General features: G+C 38.8%; 1 protein-coding gene across 1 annotated transcript in view; it reads right to left on the bottom strand.

Annotated features, from left to right (window-relative positions):
- The window catches only part of SORCS1 (sortilin related VPS10 domain containing receptor 1), a 312,358-nt gene that overhangs the window by 116,188 nt on the left and 177,198 nt on the right, over positions 1-18,972 (bottom strand). The window contains 1 exon segment of the mRNA XM_050898837.1: positions 5,254-5,412. Coding sequence (XP_050754794.1) covers positions 5,254-5,412 — 159 coding nt within the window.

The raw sequence follows: 18,972 nt of genomic DNA, 5'->3' as shown, positions 1-18,972 counted from the left end.
GGGACAAACAACTTTTAACATGCAAATTCCTTGTTGCTTTTCATCTTCAACAATACGCGTCAAAGAGAATCAAGTCTGCTGTAAAACTGGTTTGGTTGATTAGTGGTGCCCCAAATATTAACACAAATAATGTAGACTGTTGCAGGAGTGATGCCGTAGGGAAAGGGGGAGATATTCACATAGGCTAATGTCAGCTTTATGCAAACTAGCTCCCTGGTTGTGTCTGTAGTCTGTCAAAAGAGATAGGCTTTTCCAGAGGATGATTCAAAGTGGCTAACGCTTACCACTTTAGAGAAGCTTTTTTCCTCTCCATTAATTTTAGATGGGATTAGCCTCCCTCAGCTAACATTAGCCCAAGTGAATAGTCCTCCAAATGTTGTCAGCAGTGTGGAAAAAAAAACACCCCAAAATGATGCTGCTTGATGTTAATGGCAATTTTTTTAAAAAACTATGATGCAATTTCTGACAAAATAAATCTGGATTTTATTCCTCCTTCTCTGGTCTATGTAGGCAGTGACTGTTACCACTGAAATTGAGAGGATGTAAATAGAAACAGAATAATTTAAGTTGAAAGGAACCTCTGGAGGGCCCTGGTCTGACCATTTTCCAAGCAGGGTCACCCTCGAAGCTAGATCCTAATGCAGTGAAATGAAATGGTTTAGAATTATGAAGTGTGTCCAAAATAGTCCATCACATCTTGAAGAGTGAACACTGGCTACATCTATGGCAGATACTCTACTGTCAGACACAAGCATTAGGCCAAACACACAGATAGATGGGGATTAAAGGTACTTTTAAGAGTTGGCCTGTTCTCTCACACAGACATCCTGTGGTCATATGCATCCTTATCTCTATTCTAAGTGGTTCCTCTGTTATCCCTGATATAAGAACACCTTTCTCTTCCACTTGAATGCATGAGGAGTGGGCCTCCTTTACTGTAGGAAACTGAAGAATATGACATGGTTTGATGACAGAACTTATGTTGTCCCACAAGCAACAGAATCCTGATTTGCTAAACTTCGGCACTTTAGCTATACAGCCAAGTATCAGTCCCTAACTCATTGATCTCCAGCATGAAACACACAGTAAATAAAGGTAGACAGATGGAATCAGATATCTGGGAAAGGCCAAAATGAACAAAATAAGAAAAAAAAAAGGAAATGTAAACCTCTTCATTTAGTAGTGCTATGTTGACAGAGCTCCTTTAGTCTGTGGTGCCTTGCTTTTCAAGAGTTCATTTAAAATGAGAGAGTAGAAGCAACACCCATAACTCCATTTTAAACCTGCTTTTTCAGCCTCTGTTGCTACCTTTCAGTGCTTGAGTGCCTTTGCGCATTTATTCCTGAGCTGGGCAATTATGATCCTGCATTTCGCCCGTCTGACTTGTGTTTCCCAATTTCACCCGTATTTCGTCTCTCCAAATAGCTCTGTTATTCATGGCTGATTACTAACCATTCCTCTGTGTATCTGACCCATTTGAATAACAGAAGATGTCTCCACATGAAGTAGAGGCTCTTCCATCTCACCCCCTGATTACACAGCAAACCACTTTTGAAGATTACATAGTAATACATAAGCAATACTCGCATAAAATACAGCCCCTCATCCTACAAGCAAGCTGATTAAACCCACAAATGCTCACACGTACAAGACCTCCAACAAGCTTTTGACTCACAAGTAATGCTTTACTGTGTGTGAAGTTTCCTCCTGATTTGTAACTCCTCTTACACAGAAAATGGAGAAGCTTGCAGTAGTTCTGCAATTACGTGGTACGAATCAGCCATGTAACTGTACTTTTAGCCAGAACAATGAATGCAATCATGAAGCAATTAGTGCAGGCGGCAGATGGTTTGCTGCTCTTTTTCCCTCAAGACTGGTAGGAAAAAGTCATGACTGAATAACGGACTGGTCTGTCCGTCTGGTAATTCAAGTCTGCTGACCAAGGCAGAGACACAGGGAGAGATATGTGAACAAAAGCAACCGAGTCACTGAAGCTTAATGAGTTATTGCTCGTCAGCTGAACCGCAGTAATTAACTACATTCACCCACACACAACACCCAAGAAACTGGGACATAAAATGACTTCAGTTAACACAGATTTCCCTACCATTGAGTAAATCCCTATTCAACCAAACAAAAAAAGATCTGTATTACTTATCATAGTAATAGACTCAGTGGGCTGTGAAGAGATTGAGGGATGATGCTATGTGACCCATTTCCTGTTCATCACAACTGAGCAATGGGAGGCAAGCACTAACTGTTGGCTTTGCCCCCATCAGTCCTGAATTGGATGGACAACTTCCGAGAACCAAAACAGTCCAGATCCAATGTGATTCCTGTCTCTCCAGCTCTTGCTCTATTCCCCACCTGATTCTCCTGCTGCAATGACAAGATGCAACTGGATGGCAACAATGACATGGCTTGCTATAAGGATGTAAATGTGTTTTCTAGTTGATTCTCACCTCCCTCCTGACTGTCAACACCAAAATCAAATGACTGCGACAATCCTAACTGGTCAAAATCCAACTTACTCCTTACAGCTCCCATCAACAAAACCTTCACAGCCTCTTCAGTCAGTGGCATCAAAGTCAGTGATATCAAAATGTAAATACCTTACCATGAAGATATGTTTCCCTTGCTTCCTTGCGTGGCTCTTAGTCAGTGTGCACACAGTGCCTGGAATTGAAGGAGTAATGGGTTCTCTTTCCTTAAATACGGCCTTAGCACAAGATCGCGAAATAGCAAACAGCAGTGTCATTTGTTCCAAACTACCCCACAGCTCCCATTGCAATTATCTAAATACCTGCAGGACCTCTTAATTACTCTGAGAAAATTCTGCCTTTGGATATACAAGCATGAAACCAATGGGAGTCATTTACACTTAGCCACAGGCTGAACTTGACCCTTAGTTTGAGTTACATTTAATTTAGTCCAAGCTGATTAATACTCTTTGCCTGTTGGTTACCCTCTATAGCTCTTGGCCAAAGCTTGTTGAAGTCAGAAAATGTATCCATTAGGCTTTAAAGTAGAAACCAGGCCTGTGACTCATACCCATACAGAGTACTTTTAAAATTCTATTTTAGAGTTAATTGGTACAGATCTACAGATCTTGTGCCACCTGATTTTTCTCTTCAACTACAGCATTGAATTACCAACAGTTATCCAATTTGCTAATCAATGCCGTAACACAAAGAAATTTTACCGTACAGCCTGCAGCCTCTCACCCAAAACACCCCATACACACAACTCCGACACCAACCCCATAAATTCAGGTTAACGCACAAAAAGACCCTTCGTTCTTATATCCGGAATGTTTTTTAGGATTCTGTAGAAGAGTGGGAGTTTCCTACGGAATAGTGACAATATACTTGCTGGTAGCCATCTACCATAAATTAGGTTAGCATTAGCTGTATGGACTCTAATTCAGAATTATTTCCTGAGCAGGCTGAATATCACAACAGCTGAAATTAATTTTCTGCTATATCCTACTTTCATTTGACAAATTTACCACTGAAAGTTTCATTGATCCTCATGTAATAAATTTTCTGTTACTAACACACAGTAACTTTCATTCGAATGGGTCCTAAAAGACAGCAGAGACCAGATTCTGTTCAGTTTCATATCAGTCCACAGAATTCAACAGCCACAAGGGAAAGGAAACATTTTCACCTTGTCTAATTACATACTGAACACCCAGAAATAATTTAATCTGCACCTTCCTCTGAACAGGTTATAACCACAGTACACTCTACAAAATGCTGTGAGAGGGGTGAGTGAAAAATATTGCATGCAATTGACTGTACAGGAAGAATTAGGCAGGCAAGATGCATTTCTCATCGTTGGGAAGGATATTAAGCTACAGTCCTGGAACAATACTGGCTTTGAGTTTAAAGCACAGGACTGAACTTCTATTCTAAAAATTCCCATAAGATCATTTTGTGACCTTACTTACTTATTTAGCTTCCTTATATCTTTATTTTCTCAGGCTTACAGTAATAGTAACAACAAGCCTAATTTAGGCTAAAGGAAAATTAGTTCTTTAATGTTTGTAAAATGAATTCAAATACACCGATGGAACACATTATAGAATTCAAACTTTTATGTTGATATTTACTTTAATGTATAACCTGAACAATTCAGCCAATACTTTGATTATTGATTAGATTCAGATTCTCATAGATTCATCATATGTAAAACAAAAAGAGACCACTAAACTACTTTGTATAAAGGCTTATATACTAGATGCCAAGATATTTCACTCTTTTACCCCTGTTGGAAGCTCAGCAAATTGTTTTGGTCTTTTTCCAGTTTTATTCAAAAACATCAAAATGTAAGGATGTGAATTCTGACATTTCTCAGAGCAGTTTGCTCCAATGGCTAGTTGCTTCACAGTTGAGTTTATCTGCCATTGACTCCTAGCCACCAATTCTTGTCCGAAGTTTTTTTGCTAGATCAAAATGCTTACTCATATGTTTTGTCTTCCCCCACGGAGATATTTATGCACCACAATATAGTTTTCCTTTAATCTGCTTTTTGGTAAACTAAACAGACTGAGCTCTATAAAGTCCTTCACTAGAAGACAACTGACTTGTGAGTATTGATGTGCCTGATTTTCAAAAAGTTCTAACAATGAGGTCTCTTACAATCAAGTCCCATTCTGTTGTCTCAAGTTGGGCAGCAAAAAATCAAGGCTAATCTCACAGCATATTTATTCAGCTGATGGATTACACATACTGAAGGAACTGGACTTCAAAGGAAATTGATTCACTGCTACTTTTCTCTTAGAAAATCAAAGGCTACTTGAAAATATGCCAACCAGATAGGAACAAGGAGTGTCTTCTGACTGTTCTTGGAGCTGGTGCTAGGCTGCAGCAAGAGAATTGCTAAATGAGAGGACAAAAAGCCTCATTAGAGGTTGTTAATCCTATTGTGAAGGATCTTAGCTGTCTTCTCTGCCCACTGCCTGTCACATGATATTGCCAAAAGGACTGATGAATAAATGCAGACTGCCAGGTCAGTCATAGAGGGCTAGGCCCCAAGAAGATAGTAGGTGCCCACGTCCTTTACCTTGCCCTTTACATTGAGGCTTACTCAATGTTTCTTACTCGGAAATACCAGTTTGGTATCTCCAAACACTGTCCTGGTATCACCCCAAAGACTGTCCTGACTGCTCTGCAGCAGTTACGTAGAGAGGTGGGGAAACCCTAGGTTCTTCCTAAGCAAAGAAAGCAATATGCTACCAACAATTCTTACCTTCTGATCTTGGCTGTATGCCAAGATCCAATCTTCCTGCTTGGGGTGGAAGAGCAGACTGTGGATGTAGAAGTTCAGACGGTATTTTTGATAGGTGGCCCCTTCATCAGAACTGATTAATAAGCTGCTCTCTACTTCTGGATCAGTCAACAGCATAATCTATATGGAAGGGAAAGATGAAAATACAGTGGTGAAGAGGAGTCAGATGGAAAAAAAAGTAAGCAGCTAGGAAATTCAGATAAGTTTATTAAATATGTCTATTTCAAAATGTTTCAATGTGATGTCAAAACTAAGCATAGCCAATCTTTCAGTAAGGAAACCAGTATATTTCAGCTATGTATATAAACACATAACATATGATCAAATAGGCAGAATGACTTTACCACTAGTTAAAACAGACCTAAATGAAGCTATGCTCAGCTTATCTGAAAAATCAAACCTGAAATCTCTAACACCAGAGTGTAAACTTACTGTGTTACCAGACAGCCACAGTGGGCTGCTAGGGTCTTCATGAACAATCTATTAGAGTGGCAGACAAAAAGTTAGGTGTTAAGAAAAAAAGAGAGACAGAGAGAGAAGAGAGAGACACACACAGAATGATCTCTAATGGTGAGGTTTGTTAGACTCTGGCAGAATTTTCAGAGATGACAATTTCATTGCCTGAAATGTTATAACCTGGCTGTCTGCAACAAGCAATCGTGCTTTGGCAGGAGAACACATTTGATAACGTGCTGGGTTCTTTCCATCTCCATTTTCTATGGTGCTGTGAATTATAGATTTGGTAGCGTGTCAAAAATAATCTCCGCATAGTAAAGTTGCTTTCTAGCTTTGTCCAGGAGTGTTAGTTCAGGAGTGACAGAAGATATACAGCTTGCAGTTGTAGTAGCTACTTCTCCCCATTAACTGTGGTATTAATTGGTCTGCATTGCTGATGAATCAGAGAGAATAATGAGATACTCCTCTCATGTGTCTCTGCATGAGAGAATATATAGGTTTGAGCAGTAGAAAGAGATCATTCCAGTTTTTCAGCAAGCAACAGAGTAATATCCCTAAGGAATGGGAATGAAGCACCATGAATGACAAACATGAAATGTTCTGAAGAATATTTGCCTGGGAAGGTATTAAAGCCTTGAATCATTAGCTTTTTTTTTTTTTTTTTAAGTACTGGTGCTGCTGTTGCTTTGCAAATGGCAAACACTGATCTGTTCTTAGACAAGCCTGAAATGAAAGGATCCACACCTGGCATTTTTCAGAGCAAATTCCTATCTGGGTTTGGGCACTGCAAAAATCACACACTCCATTTCCTTCTCTTTCTTTCATTTAGGCAGGCAGAGTTAGATACAACTTAACTCACTACCTATGAATTATACGGTGCCATAAGTCTTGATAGACACCAGATGCTAAAGAACTGTTTGTATGTGAAGGTGTAAATACACATATAATCTACACAGAAAATGACCTTCATTATTGGGTAACTGCCAGAGTTTTTATCTATCTCTAGAAAACCCCTTGGTAGCATAACAATTTGGTCTGTGAGTTAGAAGTTTGGGGTTCTTCAAAATCCCTGAACTTTAATATCCTGAGTGATCGTAGGCCAGTTACATTACCACACTGTATCTCTAACGTAAAATAGGGTAATGTTTCCATTGTAGCATAAAGGTATAGTCTCCTTTTGTATCTCTGATTTACTGTTGAAATCTTGTGATGAAAACATGCATTATTAGAATTAAATATTCTTATTTTCATTTAACACTTTCCAATACATCAAGCATATCATTGATGTGACTTCTAAACTGAAGATTGCATGATAGAAGCTACACAGAAAGCATTAGTAATCAAAACGTCAATATACAGATCATCTACTGTCACTAAGTAGCCCATCCAGCTTCTGAAGCCAAAAATTCATTGTGATTTTTATCAGTAGGTTCTTTTTTCTTACCAGACTAATTTCTGCGACAATGTTCCTATGGTTAACATTTATCAATTCAGTACTATGATTCAAGCATTATGATTTTCCTATTTTTATGACTTCCTTCTTGAGCGAATTTTGTTTATGTTGGTATTTGAAAATATCACAGCACAGCATTAATTTGGACTACAGCAACTAGAGCAGAAATAAGCACAAATCAATGGGCTTGATCTGAGCTCCCTGAAGTTAATAAGAGTCTTGTCATTGACTTTGGATTGTGCCTCTAAGGCAAGTTGTTAATCAAGATCCTCTCCAGTCTCGCGTATTTCCTTCTACCTGCGCAAGGAACTCATCTGACCTCATCACTGTCACATCCAAGCACATCACTGCCTTAACACTGCCTTCTGTCAGGCCACTCCTCTGAAGTGTAAAAGTGCTCTTATCTCCATTTCTTAGAAAGGGAATTGAGGGACAAACTGTTGAGGCACTGAAGCACCTAATTCCTCATTCAATCAATAAAATTTAAGTGCCTAAACAGACTTGCAAGCACTGCTGACTTTGGCTTTAATCTGCTAACTACCACCCTGGGCTATTACTACTGTGTTTTCAGGTATCTATGGTCTCCAGAATCCTTAGCTGTTGCATTGTGATACCCAGCCAGTCTGTACATATGAAGTGTTTCAGGACACATCAGTTTTGCTACATATGCCAACAGCAGTACTGTCTTAGATGTGGTGGAGCTGTGCAGAACTGCTGCAGATTTATGCAAGGGCATACAGAAAGTCAGAGACAGGAGAGGGAGTTGACGGATGACTCTCTAGCCACCAGTCAGATTGTTAACTATGAGACCAACTTTCAGTGCTGGGACAGCATTGTCTGCTCCACTGTTGTATGCTGCATTGCCAATCACTTTGCGAAGATGCCATAAAATAAAACAAGCTAGAGTTGACTAAGCAGTCGCTACTCACATCACAGTCAGAGCATCACGTTTCTTACAAGCTAAGAAAAGCAAATTTAATTACAACATATCTGCATGTAAATAATCAATCAGAGTTACAAGCCCAAAAAATAGCATTTATTGGATAAGAAGCAGAAATTGATACCTATATGAAAAATCTGTCAAAACGAGAGGGAAATGCTGTGTGTATCTACATGAACCTTTCAGAACAGATCAGGAGTGTGCTTCTGAAATGAATCCCCCAAATTTTGGGGGGAAATCTCTATAGAAAATCCTTACATGCTATGTTCCGGCTCATACCACAGTGATCTCAGAGCACAGGAACTGAATTCCCTTTCAAGGAAACTAAACCAGAATATACATTTCAGGAGTGCATCTAATGTGCTCCAACCACTACTGGACATTTAGCTCAGAGTATCAGGTTAGCACTACTCTAAAGTCAGATCCTCTGCCTCGAAAATGCCCATATTGAAGACAGATGTCATCTCAACATCAACCATTTCATTCTACAAACCCACTTCCACTAAGCTGCACTACATGCTAATGTAGTTGCAGCCACACTAGCTTAGTTTTATTGCCTAAGTTGCCTGGAGCATAAATAAGAAAGGAGGGAAAGTACAATTAATTTTAATGTTTTTGTTGTTGCAGCATATGAAACACAGAGTAAATACATTTTAGAATTTTCTTTGAAATAAATTAAGCCAATTTCTGCTTTGAAGTAGTCTATTACCCATTGACTTGATGCAGTTGCTTATACAGAAAATAAAAGCAGACACAGACGTGTTGAACAGGAAAAGTATGGAAAATAAAACCAGCAATAATAACACAGTGAATCTAAGTTTAGAAGTCATAAACTTTAATATCTAAGAATATCTAAGATAAGAGATTAGAAAGAAACTATTTTTATAATTTCCAACTTCACTGTAGAAAGCATGCTGGATTTCCTTAAATGTGAGCTCCTCAAAGGAGCTATCTTCCTGCTCTGTTTCTACAGTGCCTAATACAACATACTACTGCTTTCCCAGCTAATACTGATTTCTGGACAAGTATATTCTGGACATCATTGAGGAATCAACATGACTTTTGCACGTGAAAATCACACCTTAAATCTATCCAGGTTCTTAGAGCCTGTACGGAAAGACAACCTAACTGATGAAGTCTAATATGATTTTTGAGGGGTTCCCTTGCCAAAGGATCTGAAATTGTCTTGGGACAAAAGGCCTTTCCATAGATTAATTTACGGTTAGAAGATCAGCATCAAACATTAGGGAAAAATCTTTCAGTTTCCACAACAGAGAGAAGTGTTCATTTGGAATTTCCCCAATGCTTTGTGCTGTTCAATTTATTCATTAACGATTTGGAAAGAAGGAAGGAAAGATAGGTGACAAAGTTTGCTGATGGCAGTAAGGTAGTCAGAATGATGAAAACAAAAGCCAGCTATGAAGATCTGTAAAAGGATTTCGCAATACTGAGTACCTGAGCAGTAAAATGACAAGTGAAATTCAGTGATGATGTATGAAAAAAAAATACAGATAGAGAAAAGCAATCTCAGTGTAACAGACAGAACAATAGGCTCTGAGTAGATAATTCGTTTCAGTAAAGGAGTCTGGGGGTTTCAGAGAAGAGGTCTGTGAAAATAGAAGCTCATTCCTCAGATCCTATCAAAAAACCTCAATTACAGCAGTAGGAATTATTAGGAAAGCATTAAACAGCACAACAAATAATGCTATTGGGCCACAGTAAAGTGTTCCCACAACTTTAACACTGAGTGCTATCCTCATCCTCCATCTTAAAAAAAAAAAAAAGGCTATAGCAGAAAACACAGAATAGGTATAAGAGTGATCGAAGAAAACTATGAAACATTTTTCATACAAGCAGCAAATAAACGAAGTACTCAACTTCCAAAAGAGATAAATGAGAGGCAATTTGACCAAAGTCTACAAAACTATGAATGGCCTGGAAATGCTTAGAGAACAATTATTCACTCTGTCATAATACAAAACTCATAAGCATCAAATGAAATTAGCAAGAGTGAGATACAAAACACAGGTGAGGCCATGACAAGGGAAGAGCTACAGATGTCATCTATCTGGACTTCTGTAAGGCCTTTGGCACATTCCCCCACAACATCCTTCTCTCTAAATTGGAGAGATATGGATTTGATGGGTGGACTGTTTGGTGGATGAGGAATTGGTTAGATGGTCGCATCCAGAGGGTAGTGGTCAATGGCTTAATGTCCAGATGGAATCAGTGACAAATGGTGTCCCTCACGAGTCTGTATTGGGACCAGTACTGTTTAGTATCTTCATCAATGACATAGACAGTGGGATCGAGTGCACCCTCAGCAAGTTTGCCAACGACACCAAGCTGAGCGGTGTGGCTGACATGCCTGAGGGATGGGATGCCATCCAGAGAAACCTGGTCAAGCTCGAGAAGTGGGCCCATGTGAACCTCATGAGGTTCAACAAGGCCAAGTGCAAGATCCTGCACATGGGTCGGGGCAAGCCCCAGTATCAATACAGGCTGGGGGATGAAGGGATTGAGAGCAGCCCTGTCAAGAAGGACTTGGGGTACTGGTGGATGAAAAGCTGGACATGAGCCAGCAATGTGCGCTCATAGCCCAGAAAGCCAACCGTATCCTGGGCTGCATTAAAAGAAGCGTGGCCAGCAAGTCGAGGGAGGTGATTCTGTCCCTCTGCTCTGGTGAGACCCCACCTGGAGTACTACATCTGGCTCTGGAGTCCTCAGCACAGGAAAGACATGGACCTGTTGGAGCGGGTCCAGAGGAGGGCTGCAAAAACGACCGGAGGGATGGAACACCTCTCCTATGAAGAAAGGCTGAGAGAGTTGGAGTTGTTCAGCCTGGAGAAGAGAAGGCTCCGGGGAGACCTTATTGCAGCCTTTCAGTACCTAAAGGGGGCTTTTAAGAAAGATGGGGACAGACTTTTTAGTAGGGCCTGTAGCAATAGGACAAGGGGTAATGGTTTTAAACTAAAAGAAGGTAGATTTAGACTAGATATAAGGAGGAAATTTTTTTACAATGAGGGTGCTGAAACACTGGAACAGGTTGCCCAGAGAGGTGGTAGATGCCCCATCCCTGGAAACATTCAAGGTCAGGCTGGACGGGGCTCTGAGCAACCTGATCTAGTCGAAGACGTCCCTGCTCACTGCAGGGGGGTGGACTAGATGACCTTTAAAGGTCCCTTCCAACCCAAACCATTTTATGACTCTATGATTCTATGATTTTTTGCCTGGTTAAACCATGAAACTCCTTGCTATAGTTTGTTGTAGATGTCAAAAGTTTATACGAATAGGAAAAAATGAACAGATAACATTCCTGGAGAAAAAAAAAAAATCCATCAATTCAAAAATATCACTGTTGGCTCAGGAATCTGAACCACAGATTGCTGAATTCTGGGAAAATATATAGGAAAATATCATTATATACTTGCCCTGATCTGACACTTCCCTCTCAACAGAGAGTGGGATTGGTTAAGATTCAGTCTGATTTAGCATGACTGTTCTTACATACGTCATTGGAGAGTGAATGAAAATGATAAACAATAACAACATCGTCAGCTCAGGTGGACTGATCTAGCAACTTCTTGTGTGAAGAAGTGGGACCATCATTTTTATCTTGACAGTTTTTAAACTACCTCTGATTCCACCATTACAAAATAAAGCTATTAACACAGGAGTACAGAGAGGCATACATATCTGCCTATCACTTCCAGCAAAAGCCCTTAGTAAAGGGAGACCAACCTGTGAGTGCCTCTGGTCTGGTTTATTGTTGTCTTATGTTAAACAAAAATGAAGAGTGAGGATAAACCAAGACTCTACTTCTCCCCAGCAAAAGTAATTGCTCTCTGTTCAGATCAGTGCTCAGCAATGATCAGAATCTGCTTACTCACACCAGGCACAGCAAGCACACGCTGCACTTCCTGGTGCTTCAGACAGATTGGGTTTTTTCTCTGTAAAAAACGTCAATAAAGTTGACACAGGCTTTTGCAACCAAACGTAAAGCGTCCATTAATCATCCACCCCCTGAAAAGGGAGAAACTTGATTTGCTTTTCACAGAAGTGACAAATGAAAACAAAACATAATTTATAGATCTTAAACAGTCCACACTTTTTTCACCCCTTTTTTGGTGCTAACTCTGCTGATGGCAGATTGCCCTTGACAATTATGTGGATTTTTGCTGTCCTCACAAAGAAACCCAGGAACACTTCACAAGAGGATTCTGATTTTGCTTCTACAGATGGAATCATGATCCTTATACAACTGCCCTGAATGCTAGATACAGCGGCTTAGTCAAAACAAGTCCAAAACTGCTCTCAATCTTTTATTTTAGCCCCTCATATCTCCACTTGGACCAACTTTTCTCTAACATTTTGTAGGAAAGAACATAGTATCAGTGAAATAGAGCAGTATGAAAAAAATACAAATATATTTCATAGATTCACATGTTCTTTCATTCACTTCTGATGTATCAACAGATCTGAGTTATATTACCTGACCAGAAATAGGGATGCAATGCAAATTGGGTCAAATCAACTGAAAGAACCTTCACCTTCCTCACCTATTATATGCTTCATGCATAGACCCAACACTAGCGACCCACATGGAACAAGTAACTTTTCTCACAGGAAAACAAGAGTGAAGTACAGCAAAAGAGGGAATCAGCAAGGAAGAACAGAAATGTCCTACTCTTAACAAAAGCAGGGCACTCCCTACTTAAATTCTCTAAACGGTTTCATTTTTTTCCAGCTTCTCTGCATGCCAGTTATATAATTTTAGAGGGTTGTGGGGTTTGGGGTTTTTTAAATGGTAACTGATTGCAAAAGCATTAGTGCTATGGATTCCTAGCATAATGAAATGTAATTTCTGCCACTTTACATATCACTTCTGAATTTGGATTGCCATTTACAAGGCACGAAGATTGTGTAAAGAGAGAACCTGATTCTCCAGATTCAGCAATTCACACATCCATTTCAAAGCAACGTGCCCTGCTTTTAACTAATCGAACTAGCTCATTGCTTAAGGTTTTTCAAGACCTAGAATAAGAAATAAAATGAAACAAACCAAAGAAAGGAACTGCTTTGGCCATGACATTCTGAAATAAATGCAACACTACTGTAAAGCAAATCAGACCAACTCCTTTTACAGGACTGGGTTGGTGGAAGCAGTAAGTGGTTGCAAAAGCAAATAAATTAGGGACAAAATTACCAAAAAGAAATAACTCAAGCATTTATTTGGATATTAATAGAGAAAGAGGAGACTGAAGCCTTTGTGAAGTTTAACAAGCTTTACTCATGGGCTAACATCAACTGCTGTAGAACTGCGCTCATGAGTAATGCCACCAAAATTTGGCCCAAATCTCTGCTTTAAATAAATTGGCTAACAGTATTAGCACCTAAATGAAAACACGAAATGAGCTAGAGCTGACAGTTTTAAAGCTGTCTCTAACGCCAACTAAAAGACAAGGTTAGCTGCTGAGCAATTTCATTAAGACGCTATTAAAATAATACACCAATAATTCAATCAAGGCACTATGAAGTGTTTTATTGCCAGAAGTTCTTGTTAACTCATAAAGTGCAGTAATTTTGTAGGGAAACAAAATACTTCAGTGACAGAATTACACCTTCAACACTGAAGAAAAAAACATAATATTGCCTTTGAATGATGACCTGGTTTGGAATGGTCTCAGAAATAAGTAGAAATGACCACTTTAATACAACAAAAAGGTGTGTAGACAAGTTATTTTGCAACTATAACTCAGTGACTTAAGAATAAAAAGGTTCTTATTCATACAAAGACATATAACCCAAACTCATTAAATCAGTCCGCACTTTGCTGATATGGAGGGTAACATACTCCAAGTCTCCCCCAAATAAAACTATACTCATGATTACTAGACAGTGTAATTCAGATTCAGACTCAATCCAGATCTGGACAGTGGAAACTCTAGCATCATTTCCCCCAAGAACCCACAGGAGGTCCATAACTGGTAGGATACTACCATCTTCCTCAAATCTTGGCTGTTTAAAGGTAAGAGAAACGATGTGGTGAAAGGTGAATTCATCTTGTTTGCACACATGAAAGATTTAGTGCTCACTGAGCGATAAGACAATCTCTTGTCAGAATACTGATGGCAAAGTCTTTTAAGAGAGAAAAGTTATCACCTGCCAATATTTTTGAAAGCTGGGATTGTGCAGTGTTCCTAATAGAAGAATTGTTGAGAATTGCATTTGGCATCTTGATGAATGTGGTTTGAAATAAAAAGCTGGCTAGTGGCTGGAAAAAAGAATCCATTTGCCTGTTCTGTATTAGTGAAGAAGTTCATTATGGGCCAAAAGTGACTGCAAAAGGAAGCAGTTAATGAAAGTTCTATTTTTTATCATCTGTGGGAATCATCTGGGGTTGTTTTACCAGACAGAAAAAGTGAATGTATGTATCAACAACAACTTACAAAAATAAAAGAAACACTGTATAACTCCCTGTTATCCAAGCTTCAGACAGGGACATAAACAGTCACTTCCAAAAATGTGCTGATTGCTTCTTCAGTTATACAGAATAATACTATTTTTTAGTGAAAGTCCAAAACAGTCTCAAAAGGAAGAGGAGAAATTTTGGAAGAAAGTTTTACCTTAGGAATATGTCTGTCTCCCTGTTTTATGCATAGCCAGAAAATGGCATGCATCTACATGTGGAAGTTATCACAAAATACACAAGATGTCAGTAGCTCTTCTGCACGGTGTCCTGTTTAAAGGTTTTAGAATACTAAAAGTATGAGAGATTTTACTCATTTTTACAGCATATGCTTATAAGTGGCTAAGCAAAGAGCATTGAAAAGCCACTGAACCCCACCACACACATATGCTAGCCAGAAAAAAAAACCAAATAAACAAGAAAAGACATTTCATCTGTTTTTAAAGAATATTTCTTTATGCATCGAATGGAAAACACCATCAGCTGTCTTAGCAAACACACGTTTTAAAATTTCGTTTCTAGAAACTAGAGCAGTCCTGTTACCCTGTGCACTGAATAAGACCATTGATTGGCTACCTTGGCTGAACATGATGTCTTCCTTCTGTTACGGGATTTAAGAAAAATATGGCCTTAAAGATCTATATTATAAACTGTCTAATCCTCTGCTTTTTGTCTCTAGCCCATTTTTGGTTGAGCACAATATTTGGAGTCCTATCCAGATGTTTTTTAATGGACTTGTTTTAATAATTTCTAAAAAGTTTTTGACTAATAACTGTGAGCTTTAAAAAACTTATATCTGATTGTTCTAGGTGAATAAAAGGTTATTGCAGCTCACTGTTCCCTCTTCGCATATATTGACTGAAATAATTAATATTTTGTAATAAATGAAAAAGAAAAAGCTTTAATTCTCTCAATATCTAAACATTCAAGTTAAACAAAAACTTCTTTTTTCGTGTTCAGGAACACTTCCAGAATTACAACTCCTGTTATCATTTTCAGTGATAATCATAATCTTAATAGTCAGCTGGCATTTCAATGTTTCTTTTTCAAGCACGGTACACAACAATAGATTTTCATTAATATGTGACTGTTGTCTGAATGCCAGTGAATAAGTACTAGTGACCTTCTCTGTCTTGAACATAGCAAACCCAAATCAGTATTAATGTATTAACTGTATTAATGAACAATCGCTGTTATTGTTGCTCAGCTTTCTCTATTTTGACTAATCCCAGTTTAATGTGGTCTCTCCACATTATCTGAATTTTCATACCACCAAAGTCCCAGGTATAGGGTTGGGTCAATGCAATATAGACTCATGAAAAGCAAACAAGAGGCTAAGACATCTGTGCAGATGTGATTCACTTGTTCTCTCTGCTAATCCTGCTTGATATGAATAGACATATAAAGAAAGTCCAGAGGTGCGGGGGACAAGATTTTTCCTAAGAGAGAACAGCATACAATAACAACTGCTCCTTACTCTGAACTTCAGTTCAGAAAACATCTGAAGCACCAAGTGGGATGGGACTGATCCTGTTTCTATCAAAATCCAAAAGAGGGCAGTGCACCCACACACAGCCCGGTTCATTAGTCGCAGCTCATCAGTGTGGGGACATTCATCAAGTGGACAGGTTGCTACCTCCAGCCTTTTCTCTCTGTGGCTGAGCTTTGGCAGAAGCCCCATTCTCAAAAGTGCTTCACCTTGGACCAGACCTGAAAAGATTCAACTACTTCTTTTTCCATTAAAGGTGAAGAAGTTGCCACAGCTTCAGGTTTTTCGAGTGCCGCTGAGTCACTGCTTGTGAGCTGGACTGTGAACAGAGATAAACATCGACCTTCACCTTCCCAAGAGCAAGCTGCAATCCCAGCAGCTAGGGTGAATTCTTAAAATATATGCCTTTGCTTTGAGGTAATAACTTTTAACCAAAGGAGGAAAAAAGACAACATGGGGGAGAAAGGAGTCCCTGAAGATTAGCATCACTTTCGAAATCTTAGCTTTTTGAAGTGCAGCTTCCATTTCCATTACTCAACAATTAAATGAATATAAAGATTCTACATTTTGTCCTTACTTGAGTTAATGCACCTAGTGTCTTAATGAGGACTGTAAAAAAGGAAACAAACTCTTATTTGCAGAATCCTTATGCAAAAATAGAAATGTAATACTAAAAACAACAAAGAAAACTTTTCATTAATATAACTTAATAGATTACTGCAGGATGTTTCAGAGCTACTTTCGCTTTATCTAGAATTATAAAGTGATTTATAATTTAAATTATTTAATTTAGGTAGGTGAAGACCTCTGGAGGTCTTTTACTCCAAATTCCTGCTTCAAAGGTACACTGAGCCAGCTTCAAAGGTACAGATAGATTCTGAGGACCTTGTCCTTTTAATATTTAAATACCTTCAAGGATGGAGATTCCACAAACTCTTTGAGCCTATCCAATCTGAAACTGTTTAGTTTCCATTCAGTGTTAGTCTTGATTTTAAATATCTGGGGTTATAATGTCAGTTTTAGAACAAACAAGAACACCTTCAATTTTACATTGCTTTTAACTTAAAGGTCCATCTTAACTTAGCAAGAGCTTTGGAAGCTAGAAGTGCTGTATGAGCCCAAAGCACCAAGGTTAGTTTCACCCGCCGTGATCCTGTAGCAGTGCTGAAAATAGAATTCGTCAGGCTCAGCTCCTAATCACATGCATAAACATTAGCTCTGGAGCAATCAGTTCTGGGGGAAGGAACATGAAAAGATTAAGCTTCTTGGTTTTTCAAATCTCCCTCAAATCAAATTCTAGATTCTTATCTCTTCATTCCACAGCCTGTTTGGGTCTAATTTAGTAGCCTGACATGGAATCAAACTTTTCTATTCCTGTTTCATTATTATTACACACTGCTTTCTCTTCTTTTACATATATTTGACATAAAAAGCTTTATCACCGAAAACAGCTTAAAAATCTATTACTTAAAACTTAAGTAAAACACAGTAGAAACTTCCTTTCTCGAATAAAATCTAACTTATGATTGTATTTGATTATTATATTTGAGAAGAAATAAAGACAGACAAAAAACCTCAGGAAAGCTACAGTACTATAGACACTTTATTTTGGACAGGGGAATCTAGTTTCAATTATTAATCATCTATTCTTTTGCAACAGATGTTCTGCATTGTACTGAACAGGGGGAAAAAAACTAAGCTAAGACAGTCTTACAGTCTTACTTGCTCAGAGGAGAAAAGAAACCTCAGCTTTGTAGAGATCTGGAATGAGTTGTGTTCATACATATTGCCTGTACTTTGTTCTGTTGCTCAGTAAGGCATTCCTTTCATTAAAGAATCTCATGAGATTAATTAGTTAATCTTCACACCAACTTTGCGGTAGAGGAGGGAAGTGCACATATCAAGAGGGAAAATTACTTGGACAAACTCCACTAATCAATCAATGGCACAAAAAGAAAGAAGCCACTTGCACTGTAAGCGTATTACAAACAATAGCATCTTCCAGCCCAATACTGGGCCCTAAGGGTTGTTTATCCTAATCAAAGCAAGAGGAGACTCTTGGCATAGAAGTATGGTAACCTAAGCAGAGCTACAAAAGGGACAGGGAAAAGAGGGACACTAAGGGAGCAATTTTTCCCTGAAGGGCAAGTTAGTGATAAACTCACAATTCACATGATCTTCTTTCCTATTTCTTGTGATATCCCCTAAAATGTACTTGAACATTGAAAACAGCCTAACAGCATGGGTGACTGATACACCCTGAGTTGTAAAGTTTATAGACACATGTTCACTGCATATAGACAGTGGGGTGTACCCCATTATCAGGGTACAAACAGGGATAGCCCGGGCAGGAAAAATCCCTAATATATTGTGAAGATGGATGAGTTGATGGCCAAACAGCTGCTCAATAGGTTTCAACCCTCAGCTACAGGGAATCAGGAGTTTACCTGGCCTGAGAGATTTATCATTTCAGGAGTTCCTGGTCTGTTTATTTTTATTAGGCCTCACGAACACTCAAATCTTTGCATGAATCTTTTATCAAGCCTACAAGAGAGACTACTCCAAAGTAAATAAAGCTCATTACAAAGGAAGCTTCTCATGATATTCATCTTTTATGTCCCTGTTTTCCATGTGATGCCTAGTTTTCCATTTCCCCTAGTTATGCCTCTTTCATACCACCCTACAGTAAGGTTTTCTTCTTCGGAGAGACATTCTTGGGTGGTTCATTGTCTTCAGTCAGTCTCTATCCCAAGACATATATACATGCTGTATACATGCTCTACAAAGAATGCTGTATTAAGGATGATTATGCCACTACAAGAAAGACTCAGACTCACCTAGACACAACTATTGTGGTAGGAAGGAAGATGCAT

The sequence above is a fragment of the Gymnogyps californianus genome, chromosome 6 (assembly GCF_018139145.2).
Source record: "Gymnogyps californianus isolate 813 chromosome 6, ASM1813914v2, whole genome shotgun sequence".
Classification (NCBI taxonomy): domain Eukaryota; kingdom Metazoa; phylum Chordata; class Aves; order Accipitriformes; family Cathartidae; genus Gymnogyps; species Gymnogyps californianus.
The sequence above is the reverse complement of the archived record's forward strand: the minus strand, read 5'-3'. Positions and strand labels throughout refer to the sequence as shown.